The sequence below is a fragment of the Calidris pugnax genome, unplaced genomic scaffold (genome assembly GCF_001431845.1).
Source record: "Calidris pugnax isolate Ruff unplaced genomic scaffold, ASM143184v1 scaffold292, whole genome shotgun sequence".
Lineage (NCBI taxonomy): Eukaryota > Metazoa > Chordata > Aves > Charadriiformes > Scolopacidae > Calidris > Calidris pugnax.
In genome coordinates this window covers 463,446-478,560 of record NW_015091082.1, presented here as the reverse complement: position 1 = coordinate 478,560, position 15,115 = coordinate 463,446, and the positions used below count along the sequence as shown (strand labels likewise).

Sequence of the window (15,115 nt, the reverse complement as noted above, 5' to 3'; positions counted from 1 at the left end):
CCTTTTCCCCACCCCGCGGTGCTGGACACGTGCACCTCCCAGTAGCTTTGAGTACTTGCTTTAAAGTGCAACGTCAATCTTACTCCTTCGGTTTTCCCATCAGACAAATGGAGCTGAAGATGCTTATTTTCTTTGATAAATTGCTCCTTATGCTTGCCCTGTAATTACTATTACATAACTCTGTGAGATGTCTTCATCGCTCTCCTTAGTGAAGAAATCTTGACAACAGAACATCCCTCAGACTGCTGTCCTTCAGTGTGGGTCCGTAAAGCCTGTTTCTGTCTTTACAATATACAGTGCCATTTTCTCCATAAGCTGTATCACAGTTTCTGGTAGTACCAGGAATAAATTCAGTAGGGACGCAGAAACTGAAGGCTGGCCAAAGAAGAAGGAACTGGAATTTGAACAATAAATCTTGCCCTTTAAACATCTATCATGGACGTGCATTTTCCTCAGCTCCTCTGTCCTGGAATAAAAGTGTGAATGAAATTGAATCCATGAATTTAATTTTGGTGGCCCTGTGCTTTGTAATATATAGATATATATTTATTAATATTCAGTAAGGCCTGCTAATTCACAAATAACGAAGAACTAAGCTTGAAACTAGACATGAACCAGGCAGTCATCTGGTATTTTTAGTGATGTTCAGGAAGCTGTAAAAGAACAAAGCCCATGTGGGAAGAAATCCTATTTATATTCCTTCTGCCTTCAAAGCATGTATCGTAATTCTTTACTTGGACAAGTGGTTTTTGTGTGATCTGCTTTGCAAACTCAGGGGGATGGGGAACCGAACCAGATATAAACAAGAAAGAACCAATTTGAAAACAAAACAAACACAGGAGCCAACTTCACCCGTCAGATCAGAGCAAAGCTTTGGGCAACTTCTTTTTTTAACTTGTCCTGTTCTTCCCCTTTTTGCCCTGAAGATAAGGGGACAGACCACCTAAATACTTTGTTTCTTGCATCATCTTTGGTTTAGACAGCCTAGGTGTAGCCTGCTGTTTAGGTAGTTCAGAGAATTAATACACTATATATGCTGTTCAGTGAGACAGCTGGTTTTGGTAGACTCTGTCCAGAAGTTAAATTTTGGGGGGAGATGTCTCTTTCTTCCAGAAGAAAATGACATTGGAAGAACTAGAGACTGGAAGATAAAGCTGGACGAATTCAGGTCAGCTGTAAGGTGAAAAATTGGCAGAAGAATTATTCTCATTGCTCAAAAACTGTATATTAAGGTTGGGTGTCTTTCCAAAATGCGTGTTCATCTTGAGCAGATGCTGTGGATTTGATGCAGGAACTACTGTATGAGGAAGTGTCCGTGGTTTTCTTGCACGGGTGATCTAAACATTAGTTCAAATAACGGTCATGGTCCCTTCTGGCTTTAAAAGCCTGGTGAGTGCAAATGACAATGAGATGAACGAGGCTGTGGGGTGCTGTGTGGTTTTAGCTTTATTTAGCTTCATTTATTACCACATTGCGTGGTTGAGGTCTTGGTTTTATTCTAGAAAGCAAAAGATATTCCTGGCTGAGGGGGGGTTTGGTGGGGTGACTGTGGAAGGCAGGGTGGCTGAATTAATTCCCTTTAAACCCGTGACACGTTTCTGTGTTCTGCGTTGCAGCTTTCCTTTTCTCCCACCACGCCCCTGAGCAGCCACATCCGAGTCCTGGCCCTGCTCGTCGCCATGCTCCTCTCCTGCTGCGGGTTAGCAGTCGTCTGCGGCGTCATCGGCTACACACACGGCATGCACACCTTGGCTTTCATGGCAGCAGAGGTGAGACTGCCCTCACACCCCTCGTGCTTCCTGCTTTGCTTTTCACCCCTCACTCGTCTGCGGCGTCATCGGCTACACACACGGCATGCACACCTTGGCTTTCATGGCAGCAGAGGTGAGACTGCCCTCACACCCCTTGTGGGTCCTCACTCAGGGGGGATCGTGGTTTTCTTTCAGCATCCCACGAGGAAGATGATACTCCCAAGATGCAAACAAGCCCTCTCTTTAAGATAAGATCAGCACGCTTTTTCTCTTTAGAGTTTAAGCCTGCAAAAAGGCTTGGTCTGAGAAGAGGATGAGAGGATAAATCCGTAAGATGATGCTGAAATGAAATGGCAGCCTATGAAAAAATAATGCTCGTGCTTCATGAGCATCACAAGAAGAGTTAGTTGAACCAGCCACTAGAGAGAGGGAGAGAGGGTACATGAAAGTGTAATGTGCACCTCAGCCTGTTTCTTTGAGATTGTGTTTTCTATTTCTGCCAAAAAAGGAACGAGACTCACATCCTTTCCTTGAGGCATGCTCTTGGGATTTGCTTACGTTTGTGCAAAGAGATGCATCTCAGCTGAGGTGAGCAGCTCCTGTTGGTGCGCTCCTGAAGCCATTGTGGTGTGGAGTAAACATCAGTATGTGTGTGGAGCATGTTTGTGATGTTATGGTGTGTTGCTGCGCTCTGCCTGAGGAACTGATAATCTTATACAAAGGGGGTGGTAACCAGTGTAATTGCAAACAAGTCGTGTTAGCACATCCTTAGCTCAGATAACAACCAGCGCGTACGTTTTATTTTTCTTCTCCTGTCTTGAATTCATACTTGGAGTTAGTGAGGAGGAAGGAAAACAGTCAGCTGATAGCAGAAGAACATGATGCTGAACTGAACACCACAGTTCAGTTCTCTAATATGTCAGTTTACTTCTCTTTAAATACAAGAATCTGCAAGGCCAGATTTGTAGTTACACAGTGGAAGGGGACTGGAGATTTGTCAGTGTCTCTGACAGGCGGGGTCTCGTTGGCCTTGTGTCTCTTATCTTGGCTTGGCAGAAGGATGTGTCAGCCTCGTGCCAGCACGGGGTAGGTTTATCAGGGAGCGTGGCAGTGACGAAGTGCCGCCTCGTTAGCGCCGCGCCGTGTAGCGGTGTACGTAGTTTGGGTCCCAGCTTTTCATTTCAGTGGGAGCTGTTCTGTCTGCTTATTAACGAAAGAGCGGCTCCATCTGTGGTCCTCAGCCAGGCCACAGGTCCACGTGGCCGCTGCTGGCCAGCAGGGGAGGTTTGTGGGCAATGTATAAGAAGAGGTAGGTCTTCTGCTCTGGCTTGCAGCAGCTGGCGTTTGAGGACGTTACTGAGCAGAGCATTGCACAAGCCTGTTGGACTCGATAGCCTCAGATGGACTCTGGAAATTTGGCTGATTGTTTATTGAACTCATTTATACTTTGGCCTCTGCAGTATCCAAAGGCACATTTAACTTGGCTTTGTGTACAAAAAAGAGCTCTTTTGAGCCTTCTGAATCTTCTGTCTGATAATGTCCCTGGCTGTCCTCTAATACATTTATGTTGAAAAACCACAAAGAATCATTCCCTGTTTACTGTTGTTAACACCATTTGTTGTTTTATAGACCTTTCTCCTGCTGACTTTTCTTCCAAGCAAAAGACTTTTAGGCTGTTTAATCTTTCCTCATATTGTCTATTTCCTCAGATTGTCTAATATCTCATTCTTTCCTGAGCCTTTTCAATACACCCTATGTGGGTTGGGTGACCATGAGTAGTTTCCTTGATTTTAGTACCCAGCTCTGGTGCAAGTGGAACAAAATGTTTCGGTTTTTTGCTGTAGAGGTACTACCAGTGACACCTCGTGGCAGTCCTCAAGCTCTCAGCAAAAAGTGTTCCATCTTGCAGACTAAAATGTTTTCCTGGTGGTGGCTGGTGTGATGCTGTGAGAGGGACCCTGCCAAGTGTCTTCCATTAGTGTGTATTTAATTACATTAAGTTACATTAAGCTATTCATCTCCCTCCCTCCTGACTCTGCAAACATTGATTTAGCTTGATGCCTCAGGGTTTTCAATAAAGCAATATAGATGCTTTTCTCGGGTTGTCCTTAGGCTTTCCCTTGTTCTGTTTTTTTTTGTCAGCATTTTCTTTCCTGCAAAGGATGGGTGTGAAATGTGCAAATGCCCAGAGGAGGTTGAATAAGGACAGTCTGTATTTTTGAGTAAACATTAAGCTGTTTTGCCTTAATATATGGTATTCTAGAATTATGGTTTAGCAAGTAATGTCCAGACTGTCTTTGCACCTTTTTAGTTGTAAGAGGGAATTGCTCCACTCCTATAGCAGCCGTCCTCTGATCCTGTTTCATACAGTGCAGTTAAGGCTGTATAGTGATATTTAAATCTTAGAGTTATACCTTACAGGTAAGAGTTTATTTTCCTGCATAGCTTCTTAACACCGCATCCGTTATCTTAGGGTTTGCGTGCCTTCCAGTCGTGTGCTCATCTACGTGACTGGTGTCTGCCGGTCCCGGGGGGAGCCGTGTGTGGAGCGGAGCAGAGCGAGGGCTCTGGAGGTGTTGGTGCTGAAAACATCCTGCTCTGCATTTAGAGCCTCAGATTCCGGAGTTGTGTAACTTGTGACGCAACGTCGTACTTCCTGCAAAGGCATTTCTGATGTCAAAACGTTGAAATGCGCTTCTGGAAACAGTCTGGAGGAACCAGAAACCAGCACCTTGACCAATCCGCACTTAACTCATCCTTTTAATTTTGATGCTTCTGCTGTCTGCACTAACCAGTATAAATAGAATCATAAGGTGGTTTGGGCTGGAAGGGACCTTAAAGACCATCCAGTTCCAACCCCCTGCCCTGGGCAGGGACACCTCCCACCAGACCAGGTTGCTTAAAGCCCCGTCCAGTCTGGTCTTGAAGACCTCCAGGGATGGGGCATCCACAGTCATGTCTTGGCAACATTAATTTCTTAAAAAATGTGAACATTAGACTCCTGAGATTGCTACCCGACAGATGTCTTCCTTATCGGAGACTTCATGCTGCCTGTAGTGGTTTTGACACAAATTTGTGCTTGATGGCGTATCCATCCAGCAGCTTGGGTAATCGTTCTGCTTCACCACTTGCCTGGTTAGAATTTGGACATGTTTACTTTTCCTCTGTGGTCTGCTCAAAGCTTCTCCGTTGCCAAAAAGCTCACATGAACAAAGTGGAGTCTCTGTCTGGTACCCACGTGCTGGGTAACGGGAGACAGAAGAAGGTCTCATAACGTGCCTCGCAGGAGCAGCTGGGCTGCTAATTTAACTTTTTTTTCTGAAAGATGTTAGTGATGGGAACAGCACACCGTGCTGCATCACTTGATGTTACCTTCTGGGCTTTTTTTCTGTTATTTGAGTAATGTGTTTGTGTCTTATCCCGAAGCCCCTTTTTGGGTAAAACATTGCACTGGTGTTTAGTCGCAGGAACACTTATTTTAAAGCCAACTAGTAAACAGTTGGCAAATACGTTGGATATTACTGAGGGTTACACATGCATCAAAGTATGTTAGGAATGCTTTTCACAAATGGAAAAAATTCTTTAAACCAACTATTTTATTGCTATATTGGGAAGTTAGTGGTTTTGATAGTTGTGTACTGGTTTTAATGTTTATGCTGAAGGCATGCCATCAGACCAGTCCTACAGAACTGGTTTCAGTTGCTCGTAAATCCCCTGTTAGGTGTTCTGGAAACAGACCTTTCTGCTAAATTGTCTTTACACTTCTGATCTGCTCATGCTTTCTGTTAGACTCGGTTTTTCCCTCTGTACTTAGCCTAGAGAGGTAAGTGTGATTTAAGGAGAGAAGTTACTTTTGCGGTGTTCACATCTTGGCAAAGGGGAAAAATTATCTGAAAGTGCTTCCATGGTTCTTCCTCGGATTCCTGCTGCTATTTGGTTCTTCAGATTTTTCTTGAGCGGTGGGATGAGGAGAGGTGTCCTACCTTCACCTGAAGGTGGTTGGTGGGATTGGGGTCTCAACACTCAGTGAGTGATAGGAATGGAAAAAGATACATGTCCTACGTAGTGGGGGAAAACGTGAGACTTAACACCAGCGATGCTAGTGGCTGCTCCAAGAGCATTGTGTGCTTGAGAACGATTTCTTACGTATTTATGAATAAGCTTCATGTTTGTCACAGGTATATTGTGCACACAGTCATCTGCAGTGGCTGTTGGTTCACGGGAACTCCTTAAGCTGCAGTAAATGCATTTTGTGTTATAGTAGCTCTTATAGAGCCCTGTAGCTCCTGCCTCAGCACCACTGTCCCTGCCAGGATGTTGTTAACGTACCTTTTTCTCTTTCCTCCTGTCTTTTGCAGTCTCTGCTTGTGACAGTCAGAACAGCTCACGTGATTTTACGGTGAGTACCTTACGTTTTGCGGGATGGCTGTTCGAGAAGGTAGTGCATCCAGCATTACGGTGAGTACCTTACGTTTTGCGGGATGGTTGTTGGAGAAGGTAGTGAGTGCATCCAGCACGTTGATTTGAGAGGTGTATGTAGTTACCTTGTTGAATTGCAAATGCATGTTTGGAGAGGGGCAAAGGTGGTTAACCTTACCCTCGACTGTTTTTAAGCAGGAATGGTGTAGTGCATGGATAGCTTTAGTGGGTGCTAATAATTTGAGGCGTGGATTAAAATGGATTGGTGCTGCTGTATGAGGGTTGATACGTGCTACTGAATGTCATCCTGCTGGGTTCCTTTTAGGATCTTAACCTCTGGAACTTTTGCTTTGAAAAAGTAATATGCCCATGTAGCTGTAATGCATGTATGCATGCCTTTGTAGGACGTGGTGTGTAGCACAGAACCTCTCTGTCCAGGTCACTGTTGGCATTTCAGATCTGTCACCGAGCTGTAATGCCTCACAGTGCTGAAAAATGTGAGTCTGTAGTTGCTATAATAATCCCCAAGATTGGCTTTTGGTACATGCAGGGGTTTTTAGCAAATGCTACATCTTCTCCATCAGCTGGTGGTATCCGTAATGCCAGTGTGGGCTAAGCCTTTTTAAAGTGTTGCTGTTTGAAACCAGTAACATTAAAGTCAAGTCCCCCAGGAAAGCACAGAGTGTGGGCACTGAGCTTAGGAAGGGCAAAGAATCCATATCCAGAAGTTGTTTGAAAAATGGAGAAAACAGTCTGAATGCTAGAGATGCTATTTAACGAAAGAGAGAGAAGAATGTTAATTTCCCTGCTCTTGCGGACACGTAATTAATCTAGAATAATTTTTCTCTGCTCTCGCAGGTACGTAATTCATCTCTGGGATCTCAACCATGAAGGAACATGGGAAGGCAAAGGCACTTACGTCTACTACACGGATTTTGTCATGGAGCTGACCTTGCTTTCACTGGACTTGATGCATCATATTCATATGCTGGTATGAAATACTGGACTTCATGTTGAGCAGATAGACTGACCTTAAAATAAAGGGTGCTGGGTATACATGGTTTATATATTTTTTTGCTTTGCTTGTATTATGAAGCAAGTATTACAGAGAAGCTCTTTATTTAAAGAGGAAAATATAGTGGTGGGGGATGTGTGTGTGTGTTCCTGGCATTCTTTCCTTCTGTCTAATTGGAGTCCTCACAAATAACTTTGTTATGGGGTATTAACTACTGTATAATTATCTGTTTAATAAGTGTTTAATTGGCTCTGTTACTGGGTAATACCAGACTGAGTTATTTTTGCGGGCAGCAGGCGGCATTGAGCTGAACAGCAGCTGAAGGTGTAACAAGTAGCGATACCTGTGAGCACTTGTGGTTAGTCTGAGTGGGCTCAACAAAACAGAAAGTCTTCTCTGCTGGTTTCTTGATATTTTATTTTTTTTCTCTTAAGACCTGCCTCTTGGTTCCCATGGTGTTTGTTTCTAATCCCCCTTCTGTTTTTTCCCCAAAGCTGTTTGGCAATATCTGGCTGTCGATGGCGAGCCTGGTGATCTTTATGCAGCTGCGCTACCTCTTTCACGAGGTGCAGCGAAGAATTCGGCGGCACAAGAACTACCTGCGTGTGGTTGGAAACATGGAAGCAAGGTGAGCCTCTTGTTTACTCTGGGATCTTAATGTGTATCTTGGAGAGAGGATCCCCGTGAAGAGGTCGAGGTTCTTTTACATTCCTTTAACACACAACGGCACGGTTTAAGCAGAGAGATGCAGTCTCACAGATCCAGCTTTTAAAGTCTGTACACTCAGGGTATGATTTTACCCATTTTATTTGTTACAGGGGGACAAGCTTTTGAGGTTTAACAAATACGTAGGATAGACTTTTATAACAGCAGAATTAATGGTAGTGTGTTACTGGCAAGAAGTGAACTCGCCTGACCAGGATTTCTTCTCCTGTATTCCCTTGTATAATACCCAGGGTGGTGTGGTAGTGTGTTACTGGCAAGAAGTGAACTCTCCTGACTAGGATTTCTTCTCCTGTATACCCAGGGTGGTCGGGTGCGTAGGCTCTGCCTGTTTCAGTTGTCAAATAATGGCTTTGGCTGTGATAGAAGTACATGCTCTTAATTTCATTAGGCCGTGCTATTCATTTACTGCCTGAAATTAGAGCAAAATATTCACTAAAACCTGCTCAGCTTTAAGGATGTGTTTATTAAACCTGAAGCCAACTTTAAACAGACTCTATACTTTTAGTTGAGCTGAGGAGCACCTTGGGATTACTTTATTCCATGCCCCTGTACCGAGGCAATATAGAGTAATTGAGATGCCTCCTGAAACCTAGGGTTGTGCCAGATACTGCTGCATCTCTGAGCCAGTGTTTTCATAACTCAGCTATGTCCTAAATATTTTTAAAAGCAACTGGGACTTGCTCTTTCTGTACATTGTTGTACCGTTTTCATTGCGGACTTCAGTGGGTTTGACTACCTTTGATGCTTGCTGCTGTAGTCCAGATGGAGAAGACTGACTTCTCTGGAAATTCCTGAGGTTTCCTTTGTGAAAAGCCATTTAATGGCTGCAATATCAGGTTAAGAGCTGCATAATAAAGTTCATCCACAACGCATTGTTTCTTTTCAGTGAGATGCGGCCGCTAAAGCCCTTTAAGCTGCTCACAAAGCTGTTTGAGTTGCAAGTGTCTCAGTGTTCTTGTCTGAGCGACTTGATGTGGTTTTGTCATTCTGATTGTTCTGGAAGAACCACATTCTAGCTTCCTCCTGAAGCTACCAATGGCAGTGAGCTCCCTGCCTTTGTGTAGTTGTTTTTCGGGTATATTCCACAACAGCAGCACTGTGAGATGTTGTTATACCACTCGTCTCTGCATCCTCTGTGTTTGTGTAGTAGCTGCTTGCATGGCTCTAGCTTAAAAAAAAAAAAGAAAAAAATAGTCTCAAAGACAAATGGGGGTTGGCAAAATCTGAGGCCCGAATTAGTCAGACCATAAATGCTTATGATCCCAAGAAGACATCTTAATGGGAACAGCTATTAAAGCTCATTTAGAAAAATGACATAAGCCGAACCTATACACGTTATAATTTGAGGTTCTCAACCTAATGATCATACTTCTTGGAAGATGCTCAATCAAAGCTTAAGTCAAATCATCACTTCTGTCAAATCATCTCTTCCTTTTTCTTCCTTGCAGGTTTGCAGTAGCAACACCGGAGGAGCTGGCGGTCAATAACGACGACTGTGCCATTTGCTGGGACTCCATGCAATCTGCACGGAAACTGCCCTGTGGCCATCTCTTCCACAAGTACGTTCCAGGGGCTGGAGAGGGTGCACCTGACTGTAGAAGGAAAGGATATATACATACATATATATATATATATATATATAGGCATGTCTGAAAGTTGACTGTAGAAGGAAAGGATATATACATACATATATATATATGTATATATATATAGGCATGTCTGAAAGTTACAGCAGGATGACCAGTGGTATCTTACTGCCTGGGTCGTCTTGGTCTGCCTGTAATAACAAAGTACAAGTCATGTTCGCTTCACTCGTTTTGATGTTTGTGTTGTTTCACCTCCTGTGTTCTTTTTACACCCAAACTAAGAGCATGCATCTTGTCAGCTAATGGTACTGTTAAGTGACAGCATCTCAGCTGCAGGTCTGTACCCTGCCTTGCTGTGTAAGTGCTCGGTAAAGCACACTCTTACAGCAGGATGACCAGTGGTATCTTACTGCCTGGGTCGTCTTGGTCTGCCTGTAATAACAAAGTACAAGTCATGTTCGCTTCACTCGTTTTGATGTTTGTGTTGTTTCACCTCCTGTGTTCTTTTTACACCCAAACTAAGAGCATGCATCTTGTCAGCTAATGGTACTGTTAAGTGACAGCATCTCAGCTGCAGGTCTGTACCCTGCCTTGCTGTGTAAGTGCTCGGTAAAGCACACTCTTTCTCCTCTTGCTTTATCCTCTTCCATGAGGATGTGTTGAGTAAGGAAGAAAAATTAGAGTTAGATCCTTAAGTACCTTTCAGATACCAGCTATAAAGAAAAAATGGGGAATATTTTCATATAGTGCATCCTTGCATAGTGATGAGTCCTTCAGGACAGTTGGGGTGGCCGGGTCTGATTATATGATTTCATGGGGGGGGTGTGAGTCTATCAGGGCTATAAAAGAGGTTAATCAAATTAGCTGAAAAGGTCCCTAAGCAGCTGGAGGTTGGAACTAGGAGGCTCTTGACCTAAAGAGCATCACTCTTTATACTGTTTCTGACACTCAGTAGTGAATAGTAGCAGATACTTGTGGAGGCAAGAGGCTTGTGCTGAGTTAGGTGCACCTTCTCTTAGATATTTTGTAGCAATGTTTGCATTTTCAAGCTTGTGCTTAAAAATGAAAGGAGATAGGGGGATTCACTTGGGCGTTTCTGCAGCGCCATGTGATTAACATGCGTGGTCAGTTAAATTGTCCCTGTGGTGTAATATGAGCGAGTTACTTTCTGCAAATAGCTTTTTACTTTTCTGGTAACTGTCAAACCAGAGGTTATAATCTGTGTGCTAATTTGTTGTCATTTATGACAAACCTTGCCATAAATATTTATCTGTGTTCCAAGAAGTCTCTAATGAGATAATGTGCCTCCATAGCAGAAACTCCTCTGCCAGTGCTACTGAAGCGTATGAATATTTAATCACCTACTGAGCACTCAAGAAGCCCAGGGTCTTCTCTTCACAAAGTTGTTTTCTCTGTCTCTAAAAGCATCCTTTTTGCATTTTTTTTCTGAAGCTGACTTACGCTTCCCTCCTCGGTGCATTTGGGGAGGGAACGTGTTACAGTGGATGACTTACACTTGCACATAAAACCAGATGTAATTAATAACCCTATTTACAACCTAAGAATGGTTTCTCTCCTCATAAAAGCCTGGTGACTTTGCCAACAGGCTGAACATGCTGTCCATTCTCAGTCACACGGGAATTGTTTCGTAGCTGTTTATTTGGAGTAGAAGAGAAGATGGCGGGGAAGATTCACATTGCTGAGATCAGCTCTGTGCGTAGATATTAAGGAATTTTAATGGGAGTAGGTGTCTGAATCCTTTAGGCTCTGTTGAAACTTCCTCCTTTTGGAAGGAAGACGGTAGAGTTTTACTGGAGTTGGTTGTTTCCGTGAAACCCATCACTGATTTTTAAACACTGCGTGTTTTTTTTTAAACACTTCTCTGGGGAGAAATAACCCCCTGCACCAGGACAGGGTGGGGGTGACCTGCTGGAGAGCAGCTCTGAGGAGAAAGACCTAAGAGTCCTGGTGGACAACAAGATGACCATGAGCCAGCAATGGGCCCTTGTGGCCAAGAAGGCCAATGGCATCCTGGGGGGCATCAGGAAGAGTGTGAGCAGCAGGTGGAGGGAGGTCATCCTGCCCCTCTGCTCTGCCCTGGGGAGGCCCCAGCTGGAGCACTGGGACCAGTTCTGGGCTCCCCAGTTCCAGAAGGACAGGGAACTGCTGGAGAGGGGACAGCAGAGGCTACAGAGATGATGAGGGGCCTGGAGCATCTCCCTTCTGAGGAGAGGCTGAGGGACTTGGGTCTTTTTAATCTGGAGAAGAGAAGGCTGAGGGGGGATCTGATCAATGCTTATAAATACTTAAAGGGAGGGTGTCAAGAGGACGGGGCCTGAAAGACTTTTTTCAGTGGTGCCCAGGGACAGGACAAGAGGAAATGGGCCCAAACTTGAATCTAAGAAGTTCCACCTAAACATGAGGAGGAACTTCTTTGCTGTGAGGGTGGCAGAGCCCTGGCAGAGGCTGCCCAGGGAGGTGGTGGAGTCTCCTTCTCTGGAGACATTAAAATCCCACCTGGACACGTTCCTGTGGGACCTGCTCTGGGTGGCCCTGCTTTGGCAGGGGGTTGGACTGGGTGATCTCCAGAGGTCCCTTCCAACCCCATGTGATCCTGTGATTCTGATTCTTTATGCCTCCATTTAAATATGATGGAAACCACTTTGGCAGTATGTCTGTGGGCTGCAGCTTCACGAACTGTGCAGGCAGCTTGTGCCCTTGACTGTGCTGTGGTCCCACAGCTGGGGTTTTCTCCTTGCTCTGTCACCCAAACCTGCCATCTGGGCCTTTGCTTCATTTGCAAAAGCACAGTTTGTGAAACAGGACCTTTTTTTATGTCTCTACCTTTCTAAAGTGTTTTGAGAGCTTCTGCTGGAAAAAAAAATGCCACCCTGCAAGCGTGAAGTACGTGTGACAATATTGAGATGCGTTCAGTGCTGTGAAATTCAGTTCTTCCGTATTGAAAATCAGGTTTAATGTGCCAACAAATACCGCAGTTGGGACGTATCAGTCTGAATCAAAAAGCACAGCTCTGAGTGTCTGAACCTGCATTTCAAACAGTTCTCGCTTTCTGCATGACAGCTAACGTGCAGAATTAAGTAAATATTGTAATGGCACAGCACTGGTTAGTATTAATTAATCTGTTTAGAGAGTTTCCAGACTGGTGCTCTCTTTGGTGGTGATTTGGGTATTGATACGTTTGAAAAGATACTTGAAGAACTTCGGAGGTGCCATTGCCACATCACAGTGGCAGAACTGCTATGAAAATGTATCAATATGTATTAAATATTTGTCCAGGGTTTTTTTTGTCCTTTTTCAGTTGGGGATGGTGAGAGGAGAGAAAGGCTTTGTTTCCCCTTCCAGGCAAAACTTGCTTGTTCTGAGCTAGAGGGACAGCAAACTTGGAGAGTGTTTTAAGTTTGTGATAAATCTGCGCTCTCGCTTATAAAAAGTGAACACTTGAGTATTTTCAGCTGAAAGAAATAAGAGCCCTGTGCCAGAGTGATCAGGAGCTCATCAGGCGTACCTTGCAAATTATCTCTGAGCAGTCCCTGTGCATTTGCTGATGTTCTGTACAGAATATGCTACAGCTGCTTGATGTACTCGTGATACTGATGTCTTGGAAAAACGCTGCAAGCTCACCGTAACGTGACTGTTTTCCTGTCAGCTCGTGCCTGCGGTCCTGGCTGGAACAAGATACATCTTGCCCCACCTGCAGAATGTCTCTGAATATCACTGACAGCCATCACGTGCGGGAGGATCACCAGAGGGAAAATCTGGAGGAGAACCTGGTCCCGGTGGCGGTAGCAGAAGGCAGACCACGCCTCAACCAGCACAATCACTTCTTCCACTTCGATGGTGAGCGAAGCAGATTTGAGAGCTGATGCTGGGGCCCAAATAAACGAAGGGAGCAGCATCGTGTAGAAAGGAATTCTGTCCATGTTTCATTTGAAACTTAAACTGTGCCTCTAGTGGAGTTTGTGAAACGTGGATTTCTTACAGTTCTTTTGCCAGAGTTCAGATAAGTGGCTCTGAGGTTGTCCAGAGCTACAGAGATTTCTTGAAAGATTTTGTACAAGTGCCCCCTTTTCCTTCCCACTAAACGTAGTGGGCAGCTTTAATGCTGGCATTTATTGTTGCGTGTGGTGTTGACCAACAGGAAGGGGAAATTCATGTGTCACGTTTTGCTCCCAGGTGGCTGGTTAGTCAGTGACAGTTGAAGAGGAAAAAAACCTCTGTGGTGCAGTCTAAAAGTTGATCTTTCTGCTCTCCCTGGCTAACCTGGGGTTATCAAAAGTCCATTTGCCACGAATTTACAAGAAACTTGCAGTGCTTGGTCAGGGGCAGAAGTCTGCAGAGGCTTATGCTTAGGTGGAATCATGTAACCAGAACAGTTTTACATACTGGTCCCAGTGACTTCAGTGGTGTGTTGTAGCTACTGACAAAGCAGATGCGATTTCAGACCATGAGGAGTTCTGTGTGTGCAGGCATTTCTGTTGCTTATCTTCCAAAATTGTGTAGTCTTGGGATCGGTGTGTGCTTGTCTTCCACAGTTGCCCAGGTTTTTGAAGATTTTTCGTTTGTTGCTGCTGCTTCTCAGTAGGTTTCACTAGTGCAGATAATCAGCTTTGGCTCTGTTTTTGTGAACCTCCCGTGGTGTAGCTGAGATGCTGCAAACTTACATAGTGACCCGTTCTTTGTCTGTGCTGGTTTTGCAATCCTTGGAGGCTGTGGGAGGAGAATAATGGACAGAGAAGAGTCAGACATTTCTAGGTAGACTGGGACTGGCTGATAGCTTCTTGTGTGGCTCCTGCTTTTGGGGTGATCTAGGTCCACAAAGGATGTTTATCTTTCGAACGCCACTCTGGTTTTTGACAGCTAGCCTCCCCAGTGTTCTCCTGTGGCTTGGAGACCCACAAAATTACTGTGGGGATAGGAGGAGAAGTGCCATAGAGCAAAACCTGTGTTTATTTACGTGGAAAGACAGAAGGAAGAGGGAGCCAGCCATGTTTAACCAAGCCAAGTGCAGGGTCCTGCACCTGGGACGTGGCAATCCCCTCAGTACAGGTTGGGCGGAGAATGGCTGGAGAGCAGCCCTGAGGAGAAGGACTTGGGGGTGTTGGTGGAGGAGAAGCTCAACATGAGCCAGCAACCTGCGCTGGCAGCCCAGAAAGCCAACCCCATCCTGGGCTGCATCAAGAGAAGTGTGGCCAGCAGGTCACGGGAGGTGACTCTGCCCCTCTGCTCTGTGCTTGTGAGACCCCACCTGGAGTCCTGTGTCCAGCTCTGGAGTCCTCAGCACAGGAAGGACATGGACCTGTTGGAAGGGGTCCAGCGGAGGGCCAGGAAGATGCTCAGAGGGATGGAGACAGGCTGAGAGAGCTGGGGTTGGTCAGCCTGGAGAAGAGAAGGCTCCGGGGAGACCTTAGAGCAGCCTCCCAATATCTGAAGGAGCTCCAGGAGAGCTGGGGAGGGACTCTTTGTCAGGGAGTGCAGGGACAGGACAAGGGGGAACGGTTTACATTGGAAGAGGGGAGATTGAGATGAGATACCAGGAAGAACTTGTTTGCTGTGAGGGTGGTGAGAGCCTGGCCCAGGTTGGCCAGAGAAGCTGTGGC

General features: G+C 45.1%; 1 protein-coding gene across 5 annotated transcripts in view; it reads left to right on the top strand.

The window, feature by feature from the left end:
• Nucleotides 1-15,115, top strand: part of AMFR (autocrine motility factor receptor, E3 ubiquitin protein ligase) — a 37,222-nt gene that overhangs the window by 5,676 nt on the left and 16,431 nt on the right. For all 5 annotated transcript variants that reach the window (XM_014957375.1, XM_014957379.1, XM_014957374.1 and 2 more), the window contains 6 exons: nt 1,617-1,769; nt 6,110-6,150; nt 7,029-7,161; nt 7,680-7,813; nt 9,360-9,470; nt 13,165-13,355. In XM_014957375.1, the coding sequence (XP_014812861.1) occupies nt 1,617-1,769; nt 6,110-6,150; nt 7,029-7,161; nt 7,680-7,813; nt 9,360-9,470; nt 13,165-13,355 (763 nt within the window). The remainder of the gene's footprint in view (nt 1-1,616; nt 1,770-6,109; nt 6,151-7,028; nt 7,162-7,679; nt 7,814-9,359; nt 9,471-13,164; nt 13,356-15,115) is intronic.